This window comes from Malaya genurostris, chromosome 3 (genome assembly GCF_030247185.1).
Source record: "Malaya genurostris strain Urasoe2022 chromosome 3, Malgen_1.1, whole genome shotgun sequence".
NCBI classification, from domain to species: domain Eukaryota; kingdom Metazoa; phylum Arthropoda; class Insecta; order Diptera; family Culicidae; genus Malaya; species Malaya genurostris.
The window spans coordinates 64,316,429-64,332,640 of record NC_080572.1 but is presented as its reverse complement, the minus strand read 5'-3'; the positions used below and the strand labels follow the sequence as shown (position 1 = coordinate 64,332,640).

Here is a 16,212-nt window from a genome sequence, read left to right as displayed (position 1 = left end):
TACTGCAAAGCATTTACACAGTAGAATGAATGCAGTTTCATGTCATTTCCAGTAGAGAACACAGTTTGAAATTCCACCGAAAATCAGATTCCGGCTACAACGAAAGTAATGGCTCGATTTAACATTGAATATTTCAAGAAATATATCATACCAGAATCCAATTAATTTCATTCTTTAGATTAGCGTTACAAGGATCTTCATCCCATTTGATAATAAGTAAAATCCTTAAATATCTGCCGTAAATCTGTTACAGCAGAAATAAATCTGCATACGTGGCATCACTAGTTTTCATATACTGGGCTTATTTGTAGGTGTGTTCGGCGGGGAAGGAAATGTAAAATTTACTCATTCAGCGTGGCGATCTCTAGCAGATGTCTCCGCAATCAACAATATTTTGGGAGCAGCATTTACATCACGAGACTATTTGGGTACCACATTCACGTAACGCTACTGCTTACAGTGTTGTCAACAGTTCTGGATTGTTACTTTGAGAAGCTATTTCGGATGCCTAAATGTTTGACTGAAAAGCTTATTGAAATTGGGAAATAATGAACTGAGTATTTTAGAAAGAGTTACCTTTCCCGAAATTACAGTAAAATATCACTTCGCCGTTCGTTTTCGGCATCTTTTTTCATCGCGATCAAAGTTTCAAGTGTGTATACTAATTTGTTCTTTCTTCTCGATGTGTTCCTAGCAACCCGTGATCTACAATGAAAGCATTACAGATAAAGTTGGTGTGCTTTCTCGTCAGCCGATTGCTTTCTCGTCCTTGAATTTCGATGCCGCTCGCTCTTAACTAAATGACCTAACTGAATTGAATGAAGTTTTGGGTAGACCAGGCAAACCGATAATTCCTCTATTACGTATTAAGAAGTTTATTTAAAACATTAATAAACTTTTCAGCCAAACAATCAGGCATTCGAAACAGATTTTCAATGTTGTCATCATTTTTGCTTGTCGTCAGAACTACACTATTTACAGATTATATTGCACAAATGATTTCTCGATTGCTCTTACGTAATAGTTTTTAAAAGCTTTGCTGAATGCTATCTTTAAAAGAACTCTTTCAAAATTTTTCTCACAAAAATGTTGAAGAGAAAATTATGTTTTGATTTTTAAATGTTAAAAACAATCTTGAATTACACAAGTATCCCAAATTAGGAAAACAGGTAAAATCTCGAAATCTTTCCTCTCAAGAAATTTTGTTACCGGAATGACAGACACTACCAAACCAGATCTTTTGCAAAATTTTGTAGATTTCACCAGATTTTCAAATTTTCTGCCTATGAAATGCCTTATTTCTCAGTTTTATTTGAATATACTCCCAACAAATGGTACAAAATAAGTAGAAAATAAATACCTGTAAAGGCATGATGCCACAGAATAATTACAAAGTTTCGCTCAACTAGAGTCAAACCTCTGTGTGAGGCTTCCAGTTAATATGCAAGCAAAGTAAAGCCTTGGTATTACATTCCTGTAGTGGAATTTGAGCTTCTGTTTCAACAGACTTCGCAGCCGATTCAGAGTGTACAGAACCATTGCATGACTGGTGCTACGGTCCTACTGACACTACGAATCCTTCCAGCTCGGGGCTCGAACATACGACAACTGGTTTGTAAGACCAGTGCCCTATGCATTCAACTGCAAACCCGGGTAGTTATTATGCACGAGATCGTGTCTTGTTTATTTCTCTCTCCCTTCTTTTTTCTTTTTTTGTTCGACTTCATTTGATATTCGTCAATCCCGCATGTACATACAAAAAACGAATCTTAAGACGAGGTAAATGTGATTGAAATATGGGTGTGTTTGATAGTGAGAAAGCAATGTTATTGGCAATAACATTTTCCCTAATTAGTATATATGAAGGGCAATAACTTATTCCCTTACACATAAATCAAATAAACATAGATTTCCGACTGTACGGTGACACTAACAGCACCTCCATTAGCTACTGTGGTTTTGTTAAATGCGCAGGCAACTTCATGCATGCATTTTAGGAGCATTTACGCACCCATTCTCCACCAGACGGTGCTTTTGCTGTCACGGGTTGCTCAACTACATTAGTATTACACTGGGAAATCTAATGTTTATTTGATTTATGCCTTACATAAGTACTTTTTATTGTAAAAATTAAAAAAGACGCTAAAAATGTAGAACCGATTCAAAAAGGTTCTGCCCATCTTGTATGGCAAGAATCCGACAGAAACAGAACCGATAATAACCGCTAGGCGAAATTCTCTGCCGGAAACGGTTGTTGCATTGTTGCCAGTCTTTTGCTGGAAATCTGGCAGACATATCCTGCCGTATGGGGCGAAATCATTCTTTCAAAAGAACTAGTTCTTTTGAACCGTTCGCGAACGAATTGCCCATCTCTACTAAGAGCAAATTCAGCAGCTGCAAGATTCATATGGGTGGTCTATAATGTAAATGAAACTGAAACAAACGTATTCCCAGCAATCCGTATTAGTTTTATTTATTCGACCAGTTCTACTGTCAAATTTAAAACTGGTATACACTGCCGTTCTATTTCTTCTATATTTGAAACACAGATAAAACGCTGCTAGGGCTGCCAGATTATTTTGTTATAATTTTTAGATTTAAATTTTAAAACTGACATAAATTATGCGTCTAGAACTAGAACACTCCTGAATATGCCCTAAGAATTCACAGCATTTGAAAACTATGGTTACCCACTCAGAAAGCGATTATATTTTGTTGGTCGTTGAGCGTTCTACTCTTTGCGGAACTCTACGTATGTCGAAGACTCTGTTTGATGTTGAAACATTTTCTCTCGGAGCTTTTAGATAAGGTGAGAGTGTTGGTTGTCAGCTATTCTTTAAAATGACAGAAGAATGGTAAACAATCATTCCCTATTTAGATCGCTTTTAATTTAGTCCAAATTGCTTTTAAATTGCACTTCTAGTAACAAAACATTGGTATATCAATCATCAAAACAACCGGATCGAGCCGTAAAATGTGCGAATCTGTTGAAATTTCCGTGGAAAGTTATACAGTTATAAAGGCAGATTTTTCGACCGTCTGTCGGTGTTGTTTGACGTCCGAGAAACTAGAAGAAATTTTCATGCAGAACAACACAATGAAGGTAGAATTGGTAGAAATTCTCCAACCCAGCTACATTTCGATTAGTCCAAATGATAGGCTTCCGAATTTCCTCTGTACGGCATGTGTGGATGCTTTACGGGACTGGCATAACTTTCTGACGAAATGTAATGAGTCATATCGGTTTCTCGAAGAATTAGCAGATAGCCAGATCGAAGAAACTGAAGAAATTTGTGTCGCACCGGGGATGATAATTGACAATGTTAAGATGGAGCAATTGTATATAGAAGAAGACACGACGGGAATGTTCGGAACACATGAAGTACTGAGCGATGATGATCAGAAGTTGGATGCAGATGTGACAAACTCAAATCCTACGCTTCAAACTGCAGAACAATACGAAGACGATAAGGTCGTGATGCAAAAACCGATAGGTAAGAAACGTTACAATTATAGTCGCCAGTGTCCGATATGTGGACTTGTGCTGAAACGTGGTCTCAAGGAACACCTAATGGTGCACAATGATCCAACAGGAAGGCCGTTTAAATGTGATCATTGCGATAAAACTTACTGCCGCAAGGAGAATCTTCGTCAGCACAGAGAAAAGGAACATCTAATGATACGATATCCCTGCGATGTTTGTGGTAAAGTGTTCAGTACAATTCAGAACTACAGTACAAATGTGATCAGTGCGACATGGTTTTCAACTCGAATAAGTACCTTTACAAGCATAAACAGAAACATCTTGGAGTGCGTAAGTTCATTTGCTCGTTTTGTGGGAAATCTTTTATAGTAGGGTAAGACGCTAGGATGTTCGACAATGGAATCTAATTCTAATTTAAAGTTTCTTTCAGAGAATATCTCAAAGATCATTTACGTATTCATACCGGTGAGCGTCCTTTCGAGTGTAAGCTTTGTACTAAGAAATTCCGTACAATGAATCATTTACGGCAGCACGGTCGAACTCACCAGCCACAAGAAAGTAGTGAAACTGGTTGCAAGAAACCACAGCAACGAAAAAATGCAAAGCCTTCGATCAGTACTAAAAATATAACGGATGACATACGAAAAGAACCTTAGATTGGAAATGTTAACAGGGAACTTTTACTATTCTGCACTTCTTGAATAAATAAGTTGTTAATTAGAAAATGAGAGATTGTGTGAATCTTGCATGCTTTCATTTCTTTACTTCCGGAGTTGTGACGGTTTTAATCTTAAGGTCATTCGCCTCTTCGACTCAGAAAAATGGGACTATCTGTTCTGCAATCTCTGAGAAAAGTGAGTAGGATCCATTTTCTAGTGAGGGTACAAAAACTTCAATATACGTCACCATATAATTCCGGAACCAGTAGTCGAATCCGGATGAAAGTACGACCTCAGTGTGGAACACAACAGTTCATTCTTCTCGTAAAACTAAACACACTTTCGAGTTTACACTAATTTAACAAATCGGTTTTGCTTACACTTTAATTCACTAGAAAGAAAAACGGCTTGATGCTGATTTTAATTACACAGTGCAGCCACTATAAACATTTATTACAAATAAAATTGAAAAAAAGTAAAAGATCCTCTGAAAATTTTCATTTTCATTGGTGAGCTAAAATTATACAATAATAAACTTGTTTTCTGATTTTCGTTATACTTGGCATCATTGCTCGCGAACCCTGCAAAAGTTTTTTCTTTTCACAATGTGCGGGTAGCAACATCAAAATCAGCCAATCAGAAACTGGTCCATTTTGGAACAAAAGCAGCCCCCCCGTTGTCAGGTCTTGTCTTAGGTTATTCATACTCATCCGGCAAATAACCACAATTAGGGTAAAGGTAAAAAAACGATATACAGGGTCCGTCATCTAACATTTTTTTAACTAGCGGTTATTTCGACATTGGTAACCTTAATGTCACTTCTGATTCGACAGAAACTTAGTTTTATCCTTCCGCTGAACGAAAATGGTTGTGTATACGCTTGAGGAACGCGTGAAAATAGTGCAGTTTTACTTTGAAAATCATGGTAATGTTGCGGAATGTGTGTGAAAATTTTTGACAAAAAATCATCTTCTCGGATGAGGCACATTTTCATCTCGGCGGGTATGTTAATAAGCAAAATTGTTGCATCTGGGGGACGAAAAACCCGCACGTTATTATGGAGAAGCCGATGCATCCTCAGAGAGTGACGGTTTGGAGCGGATTTTGGTCTGGCGGCATCATTTTTCTCCGAAAATGAGACAGGAGCTGCCGTCACGTTCAATGGCGAGCGCTACCGCGCCATGATTAGCGATTGGTTCTTCCCGTTACTTGAAGAGGAAGACTTGGACACCATATGGTTCCAACAAGACAGCGCTCCGTGCACATAGCCAACGCTACGATCGATCTTCTGCGCACAGTCTTCGAAGATCGAATTATCAGTTGAAATTTGGATGTCGTTTGGCCGCCTCGGAGCTGTGATTTGACACCGTTAGACTATTATCTTTGGGGGGCTGTCAAAGATAAGTGGTATGTGGACAAGCCATAGACAATTCAAGCCTTGAAGGACAACATTCGTGCAGCCATAGCTGAAATAAAGCTGCATACAATCGAAAATGTACTAAAAAACTGAACCGAGCGTATGGAGGGGCTGGGGTCCACTAGGAGATTGATAGTACCTATTAGCTCTCTCCGGACAGTACCAGCCTAGATGCCGTGTGGAATCCGGCGGAAAAAAATGAACCAAGAATAGATCCACTGGGTTCCTGGTTCCATGTCGTAAAAGGCGACAATTGCAGGAGTTTCTTTTTCCTTTCAGTTAGCAGATATTTTCAATGTTTCACTTCTGATTGCTCTATTTTACTATTACCTACTATTACTTTACTTACTATTACCTCTTCATTCAACCTATCAATTTCCGTCTAACTTCGCAGAAAAGTTTTATTTGGAATGTTTCCTTCTTCCATGTTACTGATTGTCTTTCAGGATTACCTATAAATTGAAAGATAAAAATCAACTATTGCGCAATTCCGTTGATATTACAAAGTTAATAATAGATATAACATATATCGGTATATTGAATACATAGTAAAAAACAGTTGATATTAATATTTCAAAAAATAAATTAAAATTTTTCTCGGTAGCCAGCTGCCCAGATCAACAAATTTTACCAATTATTAATTTTAATAAATAATTAAAATAATAAAGAATCAAGACGCGCGTGAAATCTGTTGACCTTTATTTGGTGATTTTAAATGATTTTATAACAACTGTTCAGAATATGTCAATGCAATGAATCAACTATTTTGTCTAAATCCTATTCACTCGTTTATTTTGTATCACGTAATTTCATTTATAAAAAATAGGAAAGTTTTTATTCTTTACGCGATAGTTTTACAAATTTTTCTTCAGTTTCCTCGAATAAGAGCTATGAATCGGGACTTCCCTGACTTCAATTTAGGTTATTGTGGAAACGTTCACTCCGGAAGTCAGTGAGTTTAGTGGTGCATCCGAGCATCTTGAAATCGGAACATACTGAGTCGCGCACGAATAATACCAATACTGAAATTTTTACTAACAAATATCCTTCTCCCGTGACACTTGTGGAGCGCCCAGTAGTATATACGGCCTCTAGTAACAACAAGTGTTGGACTAACATTCCTTCCCATTCCTTACAGGGGCCTGACCGGCGCCGGTACTGATCAATAAATTCTGGGGTTACCAGAAGATGTACATTGAAGGATGATTTACCAGTCCCAGGTTGGATCATCTAAAAATTCCCTGTACAATTTCAGCTAATCCCGATCAGTAACGGAGTAGCAACCAGGGGTGGTCGCTCAAGCTCAAGCTCAAGCTAAAAAACTGGACCGAGCCTATGGCGTACTGCAAGGCCAGCCGAGGCAGTCATTTGAATGAAATTATATTCCATAATAAACCGGAAGGATTGCACTTTAATATGAAAAAATAAATTTTGAAATCGGATAAACCGTCTGTGTTTTATTACATGTTTAAAAAAAAGTTATATGGCGGACCCTGTATAACACACCCTCATTCTTGTTTACGGCCGTATGCGTCACGTTCGAAAGTATGCCAAATTCATATTACCGTTTACGTTCGAGTCAATCACACTTTCAAACATCGTACATGCATAAGAACAACGCTAATCCAACTTCAAATCATCAGTTCTACTGCAGACTTAAATTATAATGAAAAATATTTGATATCATTTGTTATTTGACTTGTTTTTTTTTGCAGGTAATTTTTTAGGAAGATCCCAAGCATCAAAGAGCTTACAAATGGTACATAATAAATGAATGTCGTACTCAAGATCAATTTTATTCAAGTCAGTAAATAAAATTTTGGAATTGAACTTCGTGCAAATAAAAAAAAGCATTGAAAATAGCAGCCCGATCTGTTGTATCTACGAAAAATATGTTGCATTTTTCTTGCAATTTTGTCATTTTTTCGATTCTACATATTTATTACATTAATAAATTCATGCATTTAATATAAAATAAAGCATGTTTACCCATGGCATATTTTCCATAAAGTAGCTTATAGATGTAAAATTTAATGTGTAAAAACTTGGAACCGCGCATATATTCGAAAGCTTGCCAAAAAAACAGCATTTCACTCTTTCTAAATGTTTTATCCAAAACTCAAAATTTATGATTTGATTGCAAACCAACTTTAGATTCGAAAATTTTTTTTGATTGCAAACCAACTTTAGATTCGAAAATTTTTTTTGGAAATCGGTTAAACTTTTTTCAATGAATTGTTCGAACGGTTGATTAGCAGCATTAAACTGACGAATCGAAACCACGGCATTTCGTCTTTTCGTCCGTAAACGAGAATGTGACTTTTCGTTCGTACGAACTAAACTGACATACATTCTAGCGTTTCGCATAGGGTTAATCACAAGAATTGGACTGATTTCATCAAGGCTTAGCATTTATTTGAAGAAGTTTACTGTTATTTGAATATTTTGTGGCAAACGAGTCGCGTTCGAATTCATTCGAGTGAAAACAAGAATGGCTTATTCGTATTCGTTCGAAAGTACCCGTTCGTCGTATGGTCGATACGAACGTAAACAAGAATGAGATGGATTGCCTTTGCGATTAGCACAAGCAGTTTTACTACCTGAAGCTTAGAATTGCCTCGATAGCAGCCGTTAACTCACCAACCAGTATAATCGAAACACAACCTCTTCGCTTGAGTGGTTTTTACTGAACGAATTCCTTGTTTACTTTCAATTGCTTCTATAAAGGTTATGCAGGCAGTAAACTTTTTGCTGACAACTGCGGTAACAACTGGCGTTTGTTAAATTGGAGATTGCCAAGACTCCGCAATTTTATCCGAGATAAAACCGAGTACTCGGCGATGCAAAATGTAGGCAATCAATTTGCCGAGATTCAGCGGAAAAATGTGTGTACTGACAGTGAAAAACCAGAAATTTCATTCTCAGCAAATGAAATTATCATTCGAAAATTAAATTTCACCGCACTGGAAACGACAGCTGTGAAAAGTTTTCTAATGCTGGAACCCAAGTCTGAAATAGTTAAAATAAGAACTAAAAAGCAAGGAGCGGAATTTTGGTACGTACCATAATAACATAACATTTTTCACTAATAAACGTGTTCCATTGATACATTTTTTCTGAGATGACACTAAATTTCGATGTTTTATGCAGTTTTAAGAGTTTTGGCATTAAAAAAAATTTTCGATTTTGGAAATTTCATGTACTCTCCCCTACCCAAGTAACAATTCGAATGGTTTTGATTGAAATTTATAGGAGTTTTGTAATTGATTTTTCAATCACTACCTTAACTTTTCGTTTGAGTGTTTGAACAGAATGATTTTACAAGGATAAATTTTTTAAATATTACCATTTAATTCTGTTATAAGTATATCACGTCACTATACAAATTCACTATGTATCTCACGACACTATAAATCTTGTATAATAAACGTCACATGTGTGATGTGACGTTTATTATACAAGATTTATAGTGTCGTGAGATACATAGTGAATTTGTATAGTGACGTGACATACTTATAACAGAATTAAATGGTAATCACCCTCATTCTTGTTTACGGCCGTATGCGATACGTTCGAAAGTATAGCAAATTCGTATTCCCGTTTACGTTCGAATCAATCACACTTTTGAACATCGTACATGCATAAAAACAACGCCCATCCAACTTTAAACTATCAGTTCTGGTACAGATTTGAGTTGTAAATAAAAATCTTTGATATCATTTGTTATTTGACTTGTTTTTTTCACTGATTTTGTATCATCATGTTTGCTTACGTCCGTATCGACCATACAACGAACACATGCTTTCGAACGAATGCGAACAAGCCATTCTTGTTTTCGCTCGAACGTGTACGTCCACGACTCCTGTGCAAAAGAAGGATCGGTAGCGCAGGTAGTTTTTTAAGGAAGATTCCAAGCATCAAGGAAGTGACGAATGCTACATAATAAATAAATATCGTACTCAGGACCAAGTCGGTAAATGAAATTTTCAAATTAAACTTCGTGCGAAGTAAAAAAAAGGCTTTTGAAATAGCAGTCCGATCAGTAGTATCTGCGAAAAATATATTGCATTTTTCTTGCAATTTTGTCATGTTTTCGATAGCCTACATATTTATTTCATTGGTAAAATTTAATATAAAATAAAGCATGTTTACCCATGGCGTATTTTCCATAAAAAACTTAATAGATGCAAAATTGATGCGTAAAAACTTTGAACCTCGCATATATTCAAAGGCTCCCCAGAAAAAACAGCATTTTACTATACTGCTATGCTTTCTAAATGATTTATGCAAAACACAAATTTATGATTTGATTACAAATCACCTTTAGATTCGAAAATAATTTTGTTAGAGATCGGTTAAACTTTTTTCAATGTGTTCGAACGGTTGATTCGCAACAATAAACTGACGAATCGAAACCACGGCATTTCGTCTATTCATCCGTAAACGGGAATGGGACACTTCGTTCGTACGAATGATGTTCGAATACACGTTTCGTTTGAAACTAAAATGGCATACATTCTAGCGTTTCGCATATGGTTAATCACATGTATTGGACTGATTACATCAAGGCTTAGCATTTATTTTAAGAAGTTTACTGATATTTGAATATTTTGTGGCAAACAAGTCGCGTTTGAATTCATTCGAGTGAAAACAAGAATGGCTTATTCGTATTCGTTCGAAAGTACCCGTTCGTCGTATTGCGGATACGGACGTAAACAAGAATGAGGGTGAATATTTAAAAAAATTATCCTTGTTAAATCACTACCTGTTTTATGACGACTATAATAAATGTCTCTTTTGACAAGTAATATCATAGTTTTTAAAGCTTCTATAAAACTTTTTACCCAGACTAACAACTGGACTAAAAATAAAACAATGTGTACTAGAATAAAACCATGCAAACACTCTTAATATTGCTTTCAAACATATTCATTAAAACATTATTGTCAGTTAAATTCTTTCATAAATCTAGTTTTGTGTGTGTGCGTGTTCATTGGATGACAGTTTCACTCAGAGCAAATTTGAGGATTCTAAAGTATATTTATGACACATTTGTTGTGGGCTATTTGATTTATTGTCTCTTGGGTTAAGCGTAATTTGCATTAAAGAAAATTTCATGGCCGCCATTATGGTGTCCTATACCGTAGCATTTATTGACATCAAATATATTTCGAAATGCAAAAACAAATAAAAATGATTGGCTTTAATGATTCATTTTCAGAACGTATACACAAGTTTTAATGCCACGAAATAGTTTTATACAAAAATGACGAAGAATCACAAAAAATAATTTTTAAAAATAATGGAAATTTTCGCAAAAACTGCATTTATTTCAAGGCGATTAGTTACAATTCTTATTTTTATCCAAACATTCACGATAAAAATAAAAGCGCATGAAGTTTTTATCGTTTGGAAAAAACCTCAAACTTGTAAATAAAATCTAATATATTCTTACTGGTTGCATTCAAAGCAGACATGATACACACATAGCCATGAAAAATAGTATCAAAACGACAATTTATTCATAGCGGAATTCATTCTTTCCGAATAATTTAAATGTTGATCGTAAAACTGGTTTCAAAATTTTCTTGAATTTGGAGTTTTAACGCAGGTTTATGCTAATTCTTCATTTTTGATTTATAAACCTTATGAAGAATGGTCCACTTGGCAGGAACATGCTCTTATAGAGGTTTTCAGTAGGCTTTCGTGGATTTTAAAGTTTTAATGCAAGATTCATGATGTAGCATTGAAGACAGCTACAAGTATTTATTAATATTAAAATTGTTACTTGGGTATGGTGCTTTTTCAAAATCGAAAATTGTCAAACCTTTACCACCGGGCAGCACCACTTACGCATGTCCGATTTAGCTCAAATTTCGCATGAGGACATGTTTCGATGTGCTTAAACTTTTGAGCACTAGCGCTCTACGAAATTAGGGTGATCTCAAAATTTCGGCACCCTTATATATATATATATATATATATATATATATATATATATATATATATATATATATATATATATATATATATATATATATATATATATATATATATATATATATATATATATATATATATATATATATATATATATATATATAAGAGCGGTAAAAATCAACGTGTTTTGTCGGTTACGTCACATATAACCATCATATATCTGGAACCAAAAGTCACAGCCATTTGATCTTCGAACTTTATCAATGGCCCGACAGTAGCTTTCCAACGAGCCAAAGTTTGTTAAAATCGGTTCAGCCATCTCTGAGAGAATTGAGCGCGTTCAAATACAACGCTTTTTGTCGGTTACGTCACTTATACAATCATATCTCCGGAACCAAAAGTCACAGCCATTTGATCTTCGAACTTGATCAATGGCCCGACAGTAGCTTTCAAACGAGCCCAAGTTTCTTAAAATCGGTTCAGCCATCTCTGAGAAAATTGAGCGCGTTCCAAAAAACAACGCTTTTTGTCGGTTACGTCACTTATACAATCAGATCTCCGGAACCCAAAGTCACGCGTTCAAATATCTTCGAAAAGTGCACACACACACACACACACACACACACACACACACACACACACACACACACACACACACACACACACACACATTTTCCGATCTCGTCGAACTGAGTCGAATGGTATATAACACTATGGGTCTCCGAGGCTCCGTTCGAAAGTCGGTTTTTCCAGCAATTCTAATACCTTTCTATAGGCAAAAACTGGTAAGGACAATTTATTTCTAGTGACCGTTAGCTTCGAGCGTCTTAAAAGGAATGAATGAAAATTTTCATGTCAGCGATCTCTTCATTATTTCAAGGGTTGCTTCGCTTACAAAATCACATATGTGCCCTAAAGTTGTACCTGCGTGACAGCGCAAATCTTTTGTCAAAAAGTCTTACCAAAACGAATACAGAAGTTCCAAAAACAGAACTAGGCCAACCAGCCTCGGTCTCTCCTGTAGTCTTTGATGCATAAATGAAAAAAATCATATTTAATTTCTTATTAACCAAAATTTCATTTCAATTCTTTTTATTTTGTTAAATTTGGCTATACTTCATACAATAAATTATGTACTGTATCAAACTTTCCAATCTATTTTCGGCATACATACAACAATTGCGGAACTATATGTTATTACATATCTATTAGTACAATGAATATTTGGGGTATGGTCACTAAAAATACCATCGTTTGCCTTGATTAGAAACATAATTCAATATTTTACTAATATGATGATTTCCTTGTAATATTAAATTGTTCAATATAATGTAGGGTTGCCAATAAGTACGAATCCGTAACATGCCTCAGTGTTAAGTACGTACAAATACGTATCTAATTCGAAACTCTTTTGTTGGACTTGTCGATTTGGCTAAATTTGTTACTATTTTCCTCCGTTCAAATCAAGTAGTTTTATACGTGTGAACAATGATGCCCAAAACTCAACAAATTATAGCCATAAAAAATTCATACTAATTGAACATTAAAAAACAAAACGTCTCTATGATGTTTTTAACAGTTTGATTATGAATGTCATGGACGATGAGTAAAAATGTTTCCACTCTCTAAGATGAAATGTACGAATTCTTCTGAATTAAACAAGCTATGTTCACTTGTGCGACTTGTTTTTAACCATTTCTAAAATTGCGCGAGGGACGTTCATTGTCTGGTCATCAATCAGCACTATATCGAATGTATCCATATAGCGTGGAAGGTTCTGTTCCGGCTATCAAAAATAAAAAAATCAAGAATTAGCACAGCCATTTCAGGTATCGCCAACATTTAACACTTACATGATCGAATAGAAATCCAATCTTCAACACGTGCGAGGACAACGGTATACCATCGGCCATTCCAGCATCTCCTAGGGAATCTCCCATCACAATTACATGATCCCGATCGTGTACCAGATCGTAGTATTCCGTTCCTTTCAATGCAGTTTCATTCTTGTTGAAGGTATGAATCATATTTTCTTGCAATCCGTTCAGATTACCGTCTGCACCATATTGTAAAAAGTTTGAGATCACTTTCACGTTTGGGTACATTACATCCGCTTGTCGAAGAACCGAAACAACGGAGTCTCCTAGACCGGCAGAGAACACCAAACACGGAACGCGTAAACTACTGAGATCGCTGAACATTTGGTGTGTTCCGTCACGTAAACCTTCCTTGAACCGTTTAGCAACATCTGCTATTTCCTCCTGTGGCAGCGGGAAACCCCTTGAAGTAAAAGACAGTTTAGTGAAAAGGTTTATCAATTGTTACTGATTGCTAAGCTAAACTTGAACTATTCGAAGAATTCGCAATGACTGTAGAAACAAAACATTTTACTCACTTCAGCAGTTCACCCGTCTTTGTCCACCATTCCATCATGTAGACGATTTTCTCGTCCAACGGCATGTGCGGATCGATTTCGATTGGCCGGTATTTTTCGAACAGCTTTTTGGATTCCTCCAGCACGCTGACAGGCAATGATTTGCACTCATTGAACATTCCGAAGCTTGTGAGGATCTTTTCACCATTGCTAAGTTTCTGTTTCGTTATTGTATAATCGAAATCTGTCACCACCTGTAATTTATCGATTCCTCCAGCGACCAGTTCATTCAGCATGTGCTCCACTTTGTCCGGATCGCGGATCTTTACGTGGTCCGCCGTCAGGGCAGTTACTTCATCGAGTCGAAATTTACGCTGTCCCACCATTATGCTGCGAACTGCCACGAATGTTTGCCAGAAGCGAATTTTGTTCACGACTAAAGTACCACACGAAATTTTCACGAATGCACGGTGTCAATTTTTTTTTGTTTTCACGTCAAACCCTAGCAACTGAGATGAGTCGAAAGGGGGTGCAAGTGGTTTGGGAGCGTTTTTGCTTTTATTTTTAAATTATTCTCCTTCGTACGAATAACCACCTCGGTATTACGTTGCGAACTGTCGTATAGAAAAGAAAGATGCACTCGGTGAACAGCTGAGTTGAGTATACAATGGAACACGATACGTGACACCTCGACTTTAGATTTGTTTGTGAGAAAGTGTCAGCAAGTCTATGTAAACATTTTCCAATTCTCCAGCTCTAGTGGTCTTTGCTACCCTCACATAAATTTCATATCTTCGAAGACTATCTTTTATATTATATACTGAAATTATTATTAGAAATGTGTTGATAAGTGATGCTTTGTTAGACTAACAATTTTCTTCGGGAGGACCTTTGAATGAACTTTTTTTCACGTAAATAAATTGTTAACGCCAAACATTCATATTCAATCAAATTACCAGATTTATTCCAAACCGATGGCTTTGGAAAATAAATATGTTTTGTTGTTCGTGCGCGTGTTTAGTTATATCTGGTGTTTGTTATTGTTTGCGTATGGTGTCTAAACTGTCTATGCATTTATGATATGCAAGCAAATTATGTACAAAAGCTTCTCAAAAAGCCCCTGCTCATAAAATCGCCTTGATTCGTTCTGAAACGATGTATGCTGCGCAGAGATGCCAGATAAATCTTTCAAATACACTGCCAAAAATTAGTACTTTTTTCAATGCGTTGTTTTTTAACATATTTCTGCATGCAGTTTTTCAAAGCTTGATAATAAATCAAGAAAAACAACGATAAATGTTTTGAATTTGGTTACAATACCCCGTTTATTTGATGAATCAATGAATATTAGATTATTTTTTAAAATTTATGCCATTCCTTTTTCACTTTTTCTTCTATTTCCGCTGAAACAAAGATTTTTAGTCTTGTTTCGCTTTGTTTATATCTATGCCCCCTGCAAGAACAATGAAGTTACACCCTGATAAGTGAGTCAACTAATACAAATTATTCTATACCTGCCAAAACCGAAATGACACACTTGTGCCACTCTCGCAGATATTGTGCATTACCCGTAAAAAATAAACCATTGATTTTACAGCATAAATAATCGATTTCCAACGATTTAATATATTGTTTCTACGATTCTACAATTGAATTTATTGTACAGGTGGTGTTTCAAATAATATGCAAACTGTATATTTGATTGTTTTCCAAGAAAACATGTTTGAGAAAATTTTATGATTTGAATTGTTGCCGATTGTTTATGTGAATTTCACCTACCTATTATTAGTATATCACATGGGTCTTATACAGAGATGCCATTTATACAGATTTATCTGTATTATACACATTTTTACAACCTCATACTGATCTAATACAGGATACAGATTTTATACAGATTCCCTAAATCCAATACAGATTTCACAAGAAGTTATAAAAAAAATTAAACTGTTTTCGTCTGAGCTATCTTTAAGTATTTGATTGCAGTGACGAGATGAAAGTTTATTAATCAACGGACAAATCACAAATTAAAGTAAAAATTTGTGTGCAGATCAAGGATGGCTTTTATCGTATCAAAGAACGTTCAATCTTCACTCTTCACACGATTGAATCAGTGCCATCAAAGAGAAATGGAAAACATCGCAACAGCAAACATCCGGCATGGCTCATTTAACATAGAATCGACACCAGTGCGAGAGCGAATTTCTCTCGATGACATTTCTGAGAATCAAAGGTTAGCACGCTGCTGTGGAGATCCTCTCTGAAGCAACAAACGGTCGCTTATTCTCGTTTCGCGATCCGATTCTGTATGGGCAGTGGATAATTGCGATAGAATCAT

The 16,212-nt window shown here is 35.9% G+C and overlaps 1 protein-coding gene and 1 pseudogene across 2 annotated transcripts; one reads left to right on the top strand and one right to left on the bottom strand.

The window, feature by feature from the left end:
• Nucleotides 1–2,849: 2,849 nt before the first annotated feature.
• On the top strand, nt 2,850–4,212 carry LOC131438587 (zinc finger protein 586-like; annotated as a pseudogene).
• An 8,341-nt stretch (nt 4,213–12,553) lies between these two features.
• Nucleotides 12,554–14,935, bottom strand: LOC131437432 (7-methylguanosine phosphate-specific 5'-nucleotidase). Of its 2 annotated transcripts, XM_058606771.1 has the most exons (4): nt 14,764–14,924; nt 13,896–14,694; nt 13,354–13,780; nt 12,554–13,286 (listed from the first exon to the last, which is right to left on the bottom strand). In XM_058606771.1, the coding sequence occupies exons 2-4, from the start codon at nt 14,258–14,260 to the stop codon at nt 13,170–13,172; spliced, it is 909 nt and encodes a 302-aa protein (XP_058462754.1). In that variant the 5' UTR covers nt 14,261–14,694; nt 14,764–14,924; the 3' UTR covers nt 12,554–13,169. The 2 variants fall into 2 exon arrangements, with proteins under 2 accessions (XP_058462754.1, XP_058462753.1); XM_058606770.1 differs by having other exon boundaries at nt 13,896–14,935.
• Between the last annotated feature and the right edge of the window lie 1,277 nt (nt 14,936–16,212).